We start from the raw sequence: 15,926 nt of genomic DNA, 5'->3' as shown, positions 1-15,926 counted from the left end.
CAAAAACAGGAAAATAAGTAGAGAATCAAATAAATTACATAATTAGTAGTGCTCTCTAGTGATTAAAATTTAACTAATTAATAGCACAATTTTCCTCAATTAATCAAATTTTCCTACTTCTACTTTATTCTTCAAAAGCTTGTAACAGATACTTACTTGAGTAAAATATTGGAATATATGTAAAATCATCAAATAGAAAATAAAAGTATAGTTAGCATCAATGACTATTCTAATAGAATAGAATCCTTGTCCTGTAAAATACAACTGTTAAAGTGGAAGTCAACCTGAAAACATTTCTTGACAATGATGTGTTATATGTGACCTTACTAGTCACAACATGACATTCTGATTAATATGAGTTATGAAGCAAAACCCAGCTGTTTTATCCATCTCGGGGAGGCCATTTTGCCACTTGCTGTCAACTGAAGATGCCATCAATGTTGCTCAGGGCTCAGGCAACAACCAATCAGAGCTCACCTGTTTTCTGAAGCCGAGTTGTGATTGGTTGTTACCTGAGACCTGAGCAACATTGATGTCATCTTCAGTCGACAGCAAGTGGCAAAATGGCTGTCTAGCAAGATAGATAAAACGGCTGGATTTTGCTGCTTAACTCATACTTCACGAACACAATATTAACCATAATACCATATTTAGACTAGTAGGGCTGCATAGAACATATTGTCAAAAAAATGTTGCAGAAAATAAATTTCTTAACTTGAATTCTGCTTTAACTTGATTGCTCACTCATTGAGGCTAAAAGACACTAGATACTGTTATACTTCCCTGATTGTGACTTCAGTGCAATGCTAATAAGTAAGGCTAACGCCGCACATTATAGACAGGAAACTCCTTTTTCCACACCATGTGCCCAAAGGGTTTAATTATGCGAGTCGTGCAACCTCCTTTACCAAACAACCTACAGGTATTAGCAATGTTGCACTGAGGAGATAATTTATTTTAAAGTTAAGCCACAAATTTTGATCGGGACGCGGATGCCACCTCACACTTTGTGCACATGGGTTTTTCTTCTTTGAGTCGACAGACGAGCACTTGGCAGACAAGGCTCACAAGAATGATTCTTCTGACCCCAAAAAATACTTTTGTGCTCAAAATTTCCTTCTACGTGCTTGTAATTGTGGCAAAAATCTTAACAGCACAGTGTAGCATCACCCTACATCCCACAGAATGCCCTGCCATTTTTGATCGGGGTTTTTTTCTTGATTTTTTTCTACTGAAAATTCTAGCAATCTTATTTTCTATTGATATTGATCATATGTCTATTGCAGTACATACTGATGTTGATTTATTGCCCAGCCCTAAATTCTAAAAAAATGTTTTCTTAATATCTTGCTGGAAGTGAATAGGCTTGTTACTTACGGGTCTTTATTCTCCTGAGATCCAAACATGATCATTGACTTGAGGGCATTCCAGTCCTGCAGAACCCTCTCCAGAGCCAATTGAGCAAAGCGGGGAGGCTCCAGGTCATGATCTGGCATATCAGAATCTCAAATGGGGAAAAGGAGACACTTTCATACTGCATTGATATAATGAAACTCAGGTAAAACAGGAACTTATGGCGAGCCTACCATCTGCACTTGCTGCCTTTCGATTTCTGTCCTCTCTGATGCGTGGTGGCCTGTACTGACAGTGCTCAACACTCTGCCTGGCAACAGTTTGCACTAGAAACAGTAGTATATGCTCACCCCTGAAGATGGAAATAATCAGAATCAGAAACATGGCTGTTTGCAAGCTAAACTGAACTGTGACATATTACAAAGAAAAAAAAAGTACATGTATGAGTAATTCATGTTTATTGGGGATGAATAACTTACCTGCTGTTTGGTGCTGTAACCAAGTTAGTGGTAGTGAGCAACCTGTAAAGCAAATCCAGGCGAGCAGCCTTTTGTCCAGCGATCAGCGTTTTACACTTGCATTTCTCCCAGCAGTCACAGTAAGCTGTGGGAGATGTCCTTTTGAGCCTGTCATAGCAATACAATTTTATTATCCCGTATGTGGTGTGAATTGTAATCAGATTGATGTAGAGCCACACAACATGTAAGAACGCTACAAATAGCCATAGTCAATACTAACTTGCAGTCGTGTCCTTTGTGACAGACTCTGGCACACTCCGTGCAGCAGCAAAGAGACTCAAGTAATCCGCATGTCCGACACTCAAAGATGTCCTAAATGCAAAGGGTGAGTCGGAGACAGCTTCTATTCAATATTAAAGTCATTTAATTATTTGTAGAGATGCTGTCCCTCGGGTTCAGTGAGAGGGCTGACCTGATTAATGTGCTCAGCACCAGTCCAAGTGAAACTACATGTGTCATTGCAGCAGAGGACATAAAGGGGTGAATCGTCGGGGTTCGTTCCCAGAGGGCAAATCATTTCCATGAAAACAGAGTCTGAATCCTCCTTCTCTGCAATGCCGGGGTCGCCTAATGTGCGTGTAAGACATTCATGCACACAAAACAAAGGAAATGTACAGGAATGGAAACGTTACAGCATTTAGTGAGCAGGAAAATAAACCACTTCTCAATTTGTGCAGAATGCAGATGGTTCTCGTTTCTGCTATTTTTAGTTGCACTATTGTTTTTATGTTTGGTAGTAGGGTTTGTTGTCGCAGCAGATACAGTATAGTAGTAGTTATAGCTGTGTTGAGGGACAGACAAGAGAATAAATGCATTGTGTTTCATATGTTTATTATAAATGGTTTTGAAATGGGGGAGGAATTCGAAGTACCAGCAATAAGACTTTCTAGTTTCATAACGTTTTTAAAACAGCTTGTGTATTACGAGTGAAAGGGGGACAGGGTTCCTACAGGTTTCTTCAAATTAAATTTAAGACTTTTTAAGAGTTATTTAAAGCTGCCCTATAGAGGAATTCGCCCAAAAATATCTTTACAATATAGCCTTTTGATTTGCCCATTTATGACTCAAACATCTTCTAAATAGCATATTAACAAGTTAACCGCAGGAACTTCGGGGTCAATTTACGGGGCCAGCCCTCGTATGTGCACGTCTCCACTGCAGGAGCCTTCCCAACTGGGCCACATTTCCAGGAACTTACGGAGGTCCTACTCGAGGGTAGGTACTCTGCCGGCCCAATAAACTCCCGATCGGGCTTTCGTGCTGATTGGCTACATATTTTTTTTTGTATGATGCATTCTCGGCTTAAGTCTCTTCCCCCCAAAAAACAATTCTCTTAATAATCTTTTGCCCATTTTCGTTTCACTCTATTAGCCTTTTCAAATTCTTCATCTAGACGCTGTCTTCTCTCACTCAAACCATCCATCCACGCCAAGTACATTAAAAAAAAGTAGGAAAAAAAACGGCAACCGCCACAAGTTTTCTCATTCCTCGTTCTGATTTTTGCGGCGCCGTGCTTGGGTGACGTCACAGAAACTGACGCAAGGCTACAAGCGATTACGTGTCGATCGAAACTCGTGACTTGCGAGTCAGCCTTTTCAAATTCTTCATTTAAACGCCGTTTCCTCTCATTCAAACCATCCATCCACGCCAAGTACATAATAAAAAGCAGAGAAAAACAGCAACCAAACCTAAAGTTTTTCTCTTTTCTCGTGATTTTCATCGCACGGTGCTTGGGTGACGTCACGGGAGAAACCGTCGCACGGTGTTTACGTTTCGATCGAAACTCATGACGTCACGAAATGGGTTGTACTCCACAGTGGAGGGACAGCCACAAGCGAGCCGGCTGAGAGGACGTTTTCTGTGAAAGTCCCTTCCCCCCTCCCCATACCCGAACGTCCTGCGGTGGAAACGCGGCTAATGCAAGCCTCTGGCCAATAGTTTTTAGACTGGATTCGGGTTCGAATTCGACACCCTCTGTCTGCGGATGTGACGTCATGTGCACATTGTGTATTTTGGGCCACACGTGGCAGACAGTAACGATACGAAATTCAATTTGCTGAATTAGGCAGCTTTACGATATAAAAGACCTTGCGGGATTAGAATGCAACAAGACTCTTTACGGGGTTTTTATCTCACCTTTAGCCATTTTTTGTGCTGCCTCCAAAACAGTAATGGCTGCTGGATAGGCCCTCCCACTGACTGCCAGCATGAAGGGGGTCATTCCACGTGCATCCCTTTAAAAGGAAAGGAAAACCACTTAATAAAACAATTTTAAAAAAGTTCAGATGAACTTAAAATCTGCTTAATACAACAGGAACAGGAAGTATATTATGTTCATAAAGAGTTAAAGAACCATACTTGGCAGACAGTAGTTCACGCAGATGTGGCCTCAAAACAACACTGTCACACATCAGCTTCAGTATGAGGTGGGCATTGGCCTTCCTGTCTTTAGATTCAACAACAGATGGCTCTGTGGATGGTCCTGCTAATATTGAGGAGGGAAGAATACAAAATGAAAGGCGTAGCAACACAGAAGAAATGGATCTACGCTCCACAGTGTAGATTTATTTATTTTTTTTTGCATTAACTGATTTACTATCAGCCTAATTATATTATTTCGATGCATTAGGCTTGGCGAAAGCTCTCATTACAAATTATTTAAAAAATTCTCAACACCAGACAAGCGCAAGTTTGGTCAAACATATCTACAAACCTGTTGGCTGCTTCTTTTTAACTACATTACAAGAGTTGTTGGTTGGCCATGGCCATTCAGGTCCAATGCAAGAGAGCAAGGCAAGAACAGCGAAACATTCACTCCCATTGTATTTCCATATAAAGCAACATAGTAACCTGGTATGGTAGAGGTGCTCGGGCCCTGGCTGGTCCCGGTGGAGGCTGTTGTCAGTGAGCCCATAGGTGGTGCTAGAATGAAGTCAATATCACCTTCTGTTGAGATAAAATGGATATCATCATATCATAGTTACCAAAACAATATATTTCATCTCATTCAGAATGTATTGGACCAACTCTCTAATGTTCCAAAGCAGAATAAAATGCAACTGCATGGTATTGTACAATGTAAAATCGAGGTGAGTTATTGCAGAATAGTGTTGGGATGATAGGGAAAACAGATTTGAATTGAAATTCTTATCTCAAATGATTTTTATTGGTTTCAAAAGTTCAAAAAGGACGTTCTCCAATTGTTAGTTGATTGGGCAGGCAAAAAAGGGCAAATACATTTTTCAAGCAATGCTATATCGCAGACCTCATAACGATACACAATCTATGACTGGCCCAAGTGATGTCGTTATGAAGTAAAAATGTCATGTAAATAAGCACATCAGTTTGAATGTGTTTACAAACAAAGAGGAATGCCTGTTCTAAAAACGAATTAAAGCTAACTTAACTTAAAAAAAAACACACACGCACAAAAAAACTAACCATAATAAACGATCCAAAACTATCATAAGCCAGGTTTTATGACACTCACCAGGGTCCATTGGTGGAGGATCAGGGACCCAACTTGGTGGGGCAATTGGCGGTGACACAGGGTCTTGGTGGTCACTGGAGGACGGGCCCGACTCATGGCGGCCAAGGCCGGCTGCTCTTAGAGAGCGCCGCATCATTTCTCTCAGTCGAAGCCTGAAGCCAAAACAGGAAATAATACATTAACATGATCATCACACAGGGCCAACTTGCTTTGAATTTTTTTCCCCCCTAAGTAGAACCATCATTTACCTGGAAATACTGCATTTTGTTTGAGTTATCGTTTATATCTACATATGTTTGATGATCTTAAACATTAAAGTGGGGAAGATATGCAAAAAAAGTCTAAATTTGAGAAGAGGGCAAATTCTTGCACACTATATTAAATGAAAAAGTCAATTTAGCACTTACCCTCTGCTACTGGAGGAGCCAGTCCTATTTCCAGAGCTGTTGCTGGAGACCACAGAGATGGCATTTGCAATAGCTTCTACAGCAGATAAGCGCTCCGCAAACGTGTTCCGCTCCGACCTTTCAGCTTCTGAAAATAATAATGGTTATTTAGCATTCGTACGTGCACTGAGGCAGAAGAAAGCAGGCCATTCAAATAGTGGTAAGTTGACTCAAAGGAACAAAAATCCTTGGAAAATGTTCTAATCATAAATGCTTCCAAATGCCACACTAGGTTACATGCCCAAAATACTCTAAAATGGGCAGCAACTTAAATAGTGATCAGCTGTTTCCACGCTGCCTATTTTCTTTTTGTCTCACCTCCCCGACGACCGGTGCTCTTGGCGGCAGCACGCGATGATCGGTCGGTGTCAGCCTTGTAGTGTGGCCACTCGCACGGTACAAGACGGAACAAATTTATCTGGTAAACTGACATAGCGACAGCCGAAAAACATGTCATGTAGTTTGAGCTCGCCGTTAAAGGGAATATTAAAATATGCACTCGTGAATGAAACCAGGTGAAAAAAATGAACAAGAAATAAAATAAAAAACAAGAACCATCATTGGCAGCAGCATGAAGTAAAACTATTTTCGTTGCTCAAATGCCAAATCTAACGGATCATAGACAACTGTGTGCTAGCAAGAACATTATTTACCATAAAAAGTTTGCTACAACACAAACGCACACACCAACATTGCAACACTTGTCGTTTTACTAAATTTACATAAAACTGCACATCCAAGATATGCGCCGGAAAGCATTCTTCTGAATGAATTAACGAATGTTGATTTATGTGGCCGTATACACTGACAAAGCGTCAAGCGTAAAGCGTCAAGTGTCGCAATTTTGGTGTATTTGTTGCAAATAATTTTGTTGACAACGGTTCAGAGCATGGATAGAGGATAGATGAATTAAGTTCTTGATAGCAGACATTTGTCTGTGCAGAAACAGTTGGTACAAAGATGGAAGTTTCACTTTGCAATGCAACCGTCATTCTTTGCTGCCAGTCCTGAGTTACCACTGGTATGAATCTTTTAAAGGGGAACTAAACTGCAAATTGTTTAAAAGTACATTGTAATGTGTAGGTGGCACGTGCCACTACTCAAAATACGTGACTCCAATTAATACTGCGTTTGTGGAATAATATTTTAACATGTTAATCAATCAATGTAAGGTGGTGGCCATGTTGGGAAAAATCATTTTCGGCTGCAGACCGAAAGTGACGACGAAGCGCCAGTAGAGAGTTGCAGCCTACCACAGCGCTCCAATGAACTGTGTCTTCTGGGATTGCAACAAGTGATGGATTTTGCTGGTGCTATACAGCAGCATGATTTTAAAAATCATGCACTAATCCATATAAAAAAAAAGAAAGATTTTTGTAATACAGACTACTTTTTAAAGTATAAAATCTCATGTAATCCCTGGAATGCCTTCACATACTCCAATTTGTGAACCACTGCAATATAACATACACAGACTACTATATTTGGGATGCCTTCAATGATTTTTAAGATCCAGCACGTGTCAGTATTGAGCAATACAATGAAGAAGTACGGACATAATCAATAGTTTGCCCACTGTGCCCCAAGGCTTCATGAGGTCTCATCTACCCATCACTCACGGGCAACAACTGTGTACTAACGAAAACTTTATTTAACAATTTTTTTTTTTAGGACATTGCGCACCAACGCCATGGCACTTTACTGCGCTGTATCGTTACTGACGTAACACTTGTTGGCATAGGACTGGCTCGTTAAAGCATAGCTAATAGTGATACTTGTGATCATTTGTTTTCATTTCTTTCTATGCCAGTCTTGTAAAATGCGTATTCACATCAAAACAGTCAGTGGCCCTACAAAAGTTTGGGGGCCGTTGCCTTCATTTAAAAAAATAAAATTTATGTTGGGCATTGTTGTTATGTATCAATATTTGTGTAATAGATTTTTTCTTTCAAATATTAAAATCAATTTATGCAAATGCAACACCTTGATTTTAGTGAGTCATTGAAACTACACTAAAGCTACAGTAAATATGAAATAATCTCTAAAACCTAACATAATATCATGATAAACAGGATCAGAAATTTCTGACAGGGCCACCATAAATTGGCTCACCCTTAAAGGCTTAATATCAGACCGTGATAGGGTTAATACCAACTTCAATGGTGCTTGGAGCTTGCACTGTTTGGTAACTCAAGAAAAAGGTTTTTTTTTTCTCAAAAAGTAGGGACTTAAAAGATGCAAGGATTCTGCCCAACAGTGGCAATATGTAGGCTTGTTGGCATGATTTCTTAGTTTAAAAACAAAACAAAACATTGAATAAGAAGGAAATGGCGAAAACATGACATTCTAACAAATTTGATTACCTAAAAATGGCATCTGCCCATAGGCGAAGAGGATGTTTTAAATTATTTTTTGAGGGGCAGCAGCTTATAAAGTAGATATGCTCATTTAAAATATAAGAGGGTTTTAAAATCTTCCACTAGGCGTGATCGGAAAAGTTGAAGATAGCGAGGCTAACTGCAATTTTCATCCACTACTAGCTTATGTTCATCTTGAACCTACACAAATGAATAAATGGAGTGCACTTATATAGCCCTAAGACTGTTGTCTTGTTGGTCTGCTCAACAGAGTTTTATAGTCTGGTGACAGGCGCAGATGGGTGGGTCAAAAGTAATCTGTAAATTGGCCAATTGCAAGACAAGACCCCAAAAACGTGAATAGCAATTAATCGACCTCAAGTATTAAAAACTGATACAGGGTATGAAAGTTGACTTGTCGGCATACGCTGAACACACCAGGCTTACCCTCCTCCTCTTTGGTTTCCTTGTTACTAACAGGGAAGCAGACAGAAACAGCAGCATGCAGAATGTTGCGGTTTCCATCACAACGGTGGCCAAGAAGTGCACTGAGGGCATGGCTCCCCTGATCCAATAGAAATGCTTGTTCAAGGTTCACCAGATACTGCCGACACGCTTCATAGTCACAGCGCAAAACATGCTGCATCAGCGTCTGTTTCTAAATAAGATAGAGAGACATTTATCACACACATGGATGGCAGAATTCTTAAACACCGTGTAAAGTATAGCTAGATTCTATTAAAACTAAATACAGCTAAATGTGAAATAACATTTACCTCAACAGCCATAATGATAATAGCAGCTTTCTTTTTAATGGTGGAGTTAGAGGGGAGATTGGCAAGAGAGTGCACTCCCATTCCCAGACTATTTATTGGTGGCAGATCTAGCCAATCAGGATCTCGAATTCCACCCATGCAGTCTTTGGCCATTGGGTAAATTGTACCATTTCCATCTCGAAGAATGATTGGAGATTCCTACAGGAAGAATGATTTCACATTATCAATATATCATGCCATGTACTCAAATTTGAAAAGCCATGTCACCCATTCAGTAAATGATCTCACCTGTCCTGCAGTAAAGATGGCCACATTACGCTCATTCTGACCTAGGAAAGCCATGTTGCTAGTCGGGAAGTTATTCTCCTGCTCAGCTTTGCCAGTGGCCAAGTCAAAGATACAGTATCTAACCCAGTTACCAGTTTTCAACACTGCATGGACTCCTGCAAGATGGCAATATGTTACTGCAAGGCATTTTTCAGTTGCAGCATCTAAACATTTTACAATAATTTATTTATATGGATGCAAGCACATGTACCAATGACAAACCTTTGGAATCAACATTAACGGCGAGGATCTCTGCTTTTTCTGGGATACAGAGTTTTTTGGGTGTGCGCTGAAAACAGTCAGGGACCTTTGGAGTTCCCCCAGTTTTGACCACCTGCCCAGACAAACCAAATGAACAAATACTCCAATCGACTTTGAATGAGATACATGTGTGAACATCAGAAGAATTTTACTTGTTGTTTTTTTTTACCTGCAGCTCATCTATTCTAAGAAGCCTACAATCCTGAAGCAGTAAAGAGGGGTCTGAGTCTGGGGGGGCAGTGGTGCTCTGGTTGTTCATGCTGCTCGCTGTCCCCGGAAATTTCACTGCCACATATGCACCATCCACTTTCAGCACCTAGGCACCAAGAGAGAATGGGAATTTAGAGGAAATTAAAAGGAGCTTTCATTGTATGGAAACATGGATAGCCCACAGACAAGTGATCCCTTAAGTTGCGTGATATTACAGTGCATCATGAAAAGTATTCACACTACAGCAGTGAAACAAAAGGTGCTGTATAAACTGTCTCTGCTAAACAAGGTGGCGGCAATGCACCAAAAGTATTTGCACACTGCCAAAAGAAAGAAGAAGAAATGGAAAAAGTTGCCATGGCAACTAATGGGTGACATATCACTAGTTGAGCATGAAGCATCTGCCAATTATTTTTAAACTATTTATACCATTTTAAACTAAAAAGAAAAACTTGTTCATAGAAGCAGAAGTTTGGAATACAAAAGGCATTGATCGATCATTGAATATCTGAAGGTATGGATACTTTGACTCCTTATTGCTGCTAAACAAAAATGTTTAATTTCTGAAACTTTTATGTTTTAGAGAACATGTGAGATTATATTTAATGAAAATTTCAATTTCAAATTGTTACGGTCATGTGAGCCATAAGGTCAATGTTAAGGTTAAATTATAGGTCAAAAGGTCAAGCAACTAAAATATAAAAATCGTCAAAAATGCAATTTGGAATCCTTGTTCCTTGAATCCTTTCCAACAATACATGTGAAGATTGACCCATCAGTTCCTGAGATATAAGGGTTCAAAGGAAGATGGCCATACCCCTTTTTGCCAAAAATGTCAAAATTCTCCCAAACCCCTGCTCCAACTGACCTAAAATTTTAGATTTAGTGTTGTGCCATATCTGCTTGGAACCAATAGGGCGATCTGGCATGAAACAACCCTGCTACATAAAATGCACGGATAAATGCTTTGAATACCTTCCAGATGCACACTGTTTTGTGCAAACGATCTAGACATAACATTTTCAGTACTGACCTTTCCCACAGGGACGTTTTTAACATCCTCCACAAACACCACCTCTCGAAGAGGCCACTGCTCCTCATTCACTTTTTCCTCCTCCTTGGGGGCTGCGGTGGAGCGCCTTCGCTCTGTAAGATTTACACCATAACATTACTGCGTGCAGCATATTTAAACCGGACTTACCAGTATTAATGGAGGACATTTTTTAACGATGAGAGTAATTATGCAATGACTGACTAGTAATGTTGATTAAATACAATGTCCCGGTATATTTTATGTTTCTGAATGGCTCATACATAATAAAAACAAAAACAATGCAGAATAAGATCTGCAAAGAGCCAACTGTGCATTTGGAAAACAAGATGCTGACGAAAGCCTGTGCACCATCTCTTTCAAAGTCATTTGGGTTAATGAGAGCAGTGAGCGAGGAACTGGTGCTGAGGCTGGAAGCCAGGGAGAAAATCCAAAGCATGACAGCCCACAAATAGGAGAGGTTAAGAGAGAGAGACATACTGTATGGCAGTGAAGCACTGCTAGCAATGGAGGAGGTATCACTGCATGTAGAAGCTGGGGAAGGGGGAGGGCCCATCTCAGTCTTCACCAACTCCGGCTTGTTTTCTGTCCTAATGGGTATAATAAGAGTTGGATTCATTCGATCTAGAAGATTTATTTTATTCATATAATTATCAGGCACACACAAGCCAAGAGTTTATTGGATGAAACATGGGAGATACAGTGAAACTGACTTAGTTTCTTGGGTTTTAGTTGTCTTCTCCATGTTCTTTAGGCTCTCTGGTGAGCGCAGCTGAAACCTGCAGCTGTCATTCATGTTCCACACAGACTCCAATAAGACACCAACTTTGGGAATCCCCGCGTTAACTGAAAAGGCCACTGCCCCAGCATGGTAGAGAGGGTTGTTCCTCAGGCATACCTAAGGAAAGAGATTTAAACAAAAAATAAATAAATCTCAGGTCCAACAATCAGTATAATAAAGCAAGCACTCCAGTTTCAGTTCAGGGATTTGCACCATTTTTGGCACTTCCACCATTGTCGAAAAAAATAATCTATGAATTGTAACACTTATTAGCATGTGTTTGATGGGGTTATAACCAGATGTACAGTACCCAAAGGGTGGAGAGCTAGATATGTGGCGGTTTATTGGCTGCTTGTCTGTAAATACAGGTAATCAACAATACCGTGAACTTAGTGTGAAAAGAACACAAAATGTACATTTTCTTAAATAAAGTGTGCCTTGCCTTCTGAATTAGGTTTACTGTACCAAATTGAATCATCTCAAGGTAAAGACAGCTAATAGTTTTCTAGCATAAGCAACAAGCATTTAACAACATTCTATGGGGACAAACAAACGATCTTACTTGGGTTCCCACTGTGATGTTGGGTATTGAGGAAATGCCAGCACTAGACTTTGGCTTTTTATTCTTGGCTCTGGCTTTTTCAAGCATTTTTTTCCGTTGACTAAAAGGCACCACACCCCTGCAAACAGATGACAGACCACCGGTATTTATGCCTTTCTTTCATGTTATTATTATCAGGAAAACCACAAGGACATTTTCAAAGAATATCAGCTATACATATAGGTGTCACATTGGAGTCTCAATGTGTTTGTCCCAAAAAAATGGGACCATAATGGTTTACTAATATGCGTACAACTATGGACAGATTGGATTTAGGGCTGCAGCTCTCTAATAGGTTGTAATTCTGATATCATACTGAATTTTTTTTCTTTTTCCGTTAGGTTGGCTGAAGTGAATGTAGAAGAGTAACACATTTTACGTCATAATTAATGACCACATGATTTTTATTTTTGTATAATCAATGTACAGAGCAGCAAAATGTAGTTTCTTCTCTGGAAACCTTAGTAAGTGAGATTTTTTGGCCTGTGAGACAAAGTGATGTTAGTACCACAGTCGCAATTTTGCAGACTAAAACAGCACTTTTGACTAAGATTTGTAGGAACTGCAACTGTGTCAGGCTGAAACTGATGTCAAAGTGTCTAAGGGTTTCGCCTTGCTAACATCACATGACCAAACCCAAAAACAGGTGAGCCATGACATTCAGCAAGGTGAGCCCATGGCCACCACTTTGACATCAATTTCAGTCAACAGTAGGTGACATTGCTACATAAAATGTCAATTAATTAATCAATCAAAAATTTATCGTTTGACAGCTCTAGTTTAGACTAGTTGGGGCACATAGAACATATTGCTGCAAAGAAAATCATCTTACTTGACTTCGGCTTTAATGTGACTGTACAGGTATATTAAAGTGTAAGCTATACTTCTTACCACCAGTAGAGGCTGTTCTCCAACTGTGCACAAGTGTAGAGTGCACAGCAGTAGATGGACACCATTCGCTCCCCCTGAAGTTCAGGGAAGGCTTGTGCAGTGTGCTCCAGCTTGGCAGCTACTGTGCTTAGTGTGTCGTCAACCCAAGTTGCCACCTATATAACAGACAAAAAATATGATTTATGGAATACATGCGTGCATCTGTGATAAGTGTGTAATTAAACACCTTAAAACACACATTATGCCCAAATGGTAAAAGGCTACATAGATATATACCTTGTTGGTCTCTGTTGATACAGTGGCTCTGATACTATTAGCTGACAATAAGGTGATCCTCTCGTTGGCCAACCCCAAGAAAGTCGCACGTGGATGATGAATGGAAGGATTCTGATGGGACAAATGACCATATTGAGTAGGGATGCAAGATAATAATCGGCCCAATATTAGGAGAAAATGTTGTCAATTATAACAGTCCGATATTGCAAAATTAGACCAGAATTGAAAGCCGCTTCAAATAGACTAACTTTGGTCTGGTTACCATTGATTTAAGAGTCTAAGCCGCCCCTGCATGACACAGGAGTTAATAAGGCGCAAATTCACAAGTATCAGTGAGCCATTTGTCAACACGGTTTTCGTTTTCTCAGACACATTTATTTGAACCAGGGGTCTAGGCTATGACCACTATGTGGTGACTGAAAAAAATTCTAGGTTGCACATGTACAACCAGCCGAAGTCTCCTCGACACTAAAAACAATATTTATTATGATTACTGAAACTGGGTAAAAAAAAAAAAATCATGAGCACACTCCCATGGTGAGTGGTATTTTTAATTTTTTGTTTTTATTTTGGTCCTCGAAAATGTTTTCACATGAAAGTGGCCAGTAGCACTAGAATGTTTGAGGTGCTGTTTGTGTGTGCACATTTACAGGATGTGTCCGCAATTTGTATTGTTGAAACGTCACTGCTAAGTAAATAATTTTTTGAGTGATTTATTCTTTGAAGCATTCATATTAGATACTGTATAAAATACTACTGTATATTAAGTATAAAAAATATGTACTTATCTGAAAATGTCTTCTAAATTTACCAGACAGCAGAAACGACTTAATAACTTCTCCCCAGACCAGACCAGACCAGACCGTCAGCCCCTCCCTCCCTCCAAATAAAAAAATAATTAATTAATTGTTAAACCTGGGCATTCCTGTAGGGTTCCGGTTCACTCCATTTCCACTGATAAAGTTCTCCTTTGGAGCTGACAGCCACCAACTCAGAGAACATGGCTCCAATGCTGACAAACTTCACGCCATCCTGAAGCAAAAATTAGATGTTTCAATGTAAGGAAAAGCCATTACTAATGTTAGCACAAGCAAGCACACAGAAAGGGCCCATCCACACAGAAATATTTTTTTACCAACTCTATAAAGAAACAGTGTTTCATGACCTCAAATTTGAAATTCTTTTCAAAAAGCCTCTTACAATAGGTAAATCTCAAAATGCCTTCAGATGTCTCTGTGCAGACACCCAATAAGCAGTTTTGTTAAACTATGAAGTCACCATTGCAGCAATACTACTGTGCGACACGCACAAAATTTTATATCCTAATAACAGTAATATCCCTAAATGGTATTTTTCTTTAAAACAACATTAAATTAATGGTTATTTTCCTCATATCTTTGGTTTATTCATAAAATATAACATATGAAAAAAATAATAAAATAAAAGGAATTGCTAAGAATTAAAAGAAACACAACAACAAAGTGCTTCAAGTAACGTTCAAGTACACCTTCCATTTAACCAGTAATAGTGTTAATAAATGAACAGTTTCAGGGGACAAGGAAGTTGAATCACTTCTTTGGGCTGAACACTAGAGTAGACATTTTTACATCATACCACGAAATCAATCATCGTTTAAAAGTTGGTGTACTTTAAACTAAATTATTTCAATTCCAAGGATTATACCAGTGAGTTAATTCTAAAAAGTTTTCTGTGCCCGGGGAAACACCCTTTTATCTCAAAAAGTTGGAATTCCTGTGATCCAGTGGCAAGAACTTGATTGAAAGGCAAAGAACTTTAACAAGAACATTTTGACTAGGAGTGTCCCGATTGGCTGGCAACCAGTTCAGGGTGTACCCCGCCTACTGCCCGAAGCCAGCTGGGATAGGCTCCAGCACCCCCCGCGACCCTTGTGAGGAAAAAGCGGTCAAGAAAATGGATGGATGGATGGGTGTCTCGATATACATAACTTTTTTTTACTTCCTATCGGATACCCATATTACAGTCAAGAGTACTGCTGGTTCTCCATTAAAGCCTCCACTGCACGCACGCATTTAGTGCTGCCACTATCGAATCTTTGTGTAATCGATTATCCAATCGAATAATCGAGTAATCACATATTGTGTTTTATAACAATACTTAACCATTTTTACAAATTCATATGCTAAAATAAGTGACGCCTGTGGTAAAAATGTTTGTGAGCTGTGCACACATTCCCGGGACTATTCAAGTGAATGGGTCTATTCAATTAAATGAGAATGAGTCCCGACTGTCAATATATCCCCATTTTTGTTTTTATTGTAGACAACATTCTTTCTGTAGCAACCTGCGTGTTCCTTGACTGACACTGTGCAGTGTGCAGCAATATTGAAAGATGGGGCTAGCTCGGCTAGCTCTCATTCATTTTGAGAAGCGCTAACATTACAGCTCATGATCAGGATACACGTCATTATCTTGTTCCTAACAACAAGCTTAATATACAGTATGTACTACTAGGGATGTTCCGATCACACTTTTTTGGGACCCAAGTCCGAGTCACCTCATTTTGTGATCGGTCGATTCTGAGTCCCGATTCGACAAACAAAACTACC

General features: G+C 39.7%; 1 protein-coding gene across 5 annotated transcripts in view; it reads right to left on the bottom strand.

The window, feature by feature from the left end:
- Positions 1–15,926, bottom strand: part of ubr5 (ubiquitin protein ligase E3 component n-recognin 5) — a 43,614-nt gene that overhangs the window by 14,718 nt on the left and 12,970 nt on the right. For 3 of the 5 annotated variants that reach the window (XM_077575127.1, XM_077575128.1, XM_077575129.1), the window contains exons 10-31: positions 14,254–14,370; positions 13,339–13,449; positions 13,063–13,217; positions 12,133–12,250; positions 11,503–11,687; positions 11,270–11,379; positions 10,772–10,884; positions 9,698–9,844; positions 9,490–9,601; positions 9,229–9,383; positions 8,941–9,138; positions 8,612–8,822; positions 5,769–5,895; positions 5,362–5,513; positions 4,722–4,817; positions 4,230–4,353; positions 4,008–4,105; positions 2,284–2,438; positions 2,092–2,183; positions 1,833–1,979; positions 1,587–1,705; positions 1,378–1,504 (exon numbers count right to left, since the gene is read on the bottom strand). In XM_077575127.1, coding sequence (XP_077431253.1) covers positions 1,378–1,504; positions 1,587–1,705; positions 1,833–1,979; positions 2,092–2,183; positions 2,284–2,438; positions 4,008–4,105; positions 4,230–4,353; positions 4,722–4,817; positions 5,362–5,513; positions 5,769–5,895; positions 8,612–8,822; positions 8,941–9,138; positions 9,229–9,383; positions 9,490–9,601; positions 9,698–9,844; positions 10,772–10,884; positions 11,270–11,379; positions 11,503–11,687; positions 12,133–12,250; positions 13,063–13,217; positions 13,339–13,449; positions 14,254–14,370 — 2,969 coding nt within the window. Of the gene's footprint in view, positions 1–1,377; positions 1,505–1,586; positions 1,706–1,832; positions 1,980–2,091; positions 2,184–2,283; positions 2,439–4,007; positions 4,106–4,229; positions 4,357–4,721; positions 4,818–5,361; positions 5,514–5,768; positions 5,896–8,611; positions 8,823–8,940; positions 9,139–9,228; positions 9,384–9,489; positions 9,602–9,697; positions 9,845–10,771; positions 10,885–11,269; positions 11,380–11,502; positions 11,688–12,132; positions 12,251–13,062; positions 13,218–13,338; positions 13,450–14,253; positions 14,371–15,926 lie in introns of all 5 variants that reach the window. The other 2 variants (XM_077575125.1, XM_077575126.1) reach the window with 1 other exon arrangement.

Source organism: Vanacampus margaritifer, chromosome 9 (genome assembly GCF_051991255.1).
Source record: "Vanacampus margaritifer isolate UIUO_Vmar chromosome 9, RoL_Vmar_1.0, whole genome shotgun sequence".
Lineage (NCBI taxonomy): Eukaryota > Metazoa > Chordata > Actinopteri > Syngnathiformes > Syngnathidae > Vanacampus > Vanacampus margaritifer.
Note: the sequence above shows the minus strand (reverse complement) of the source record. Positions and strands in the feature narration are given on the sequence as shown.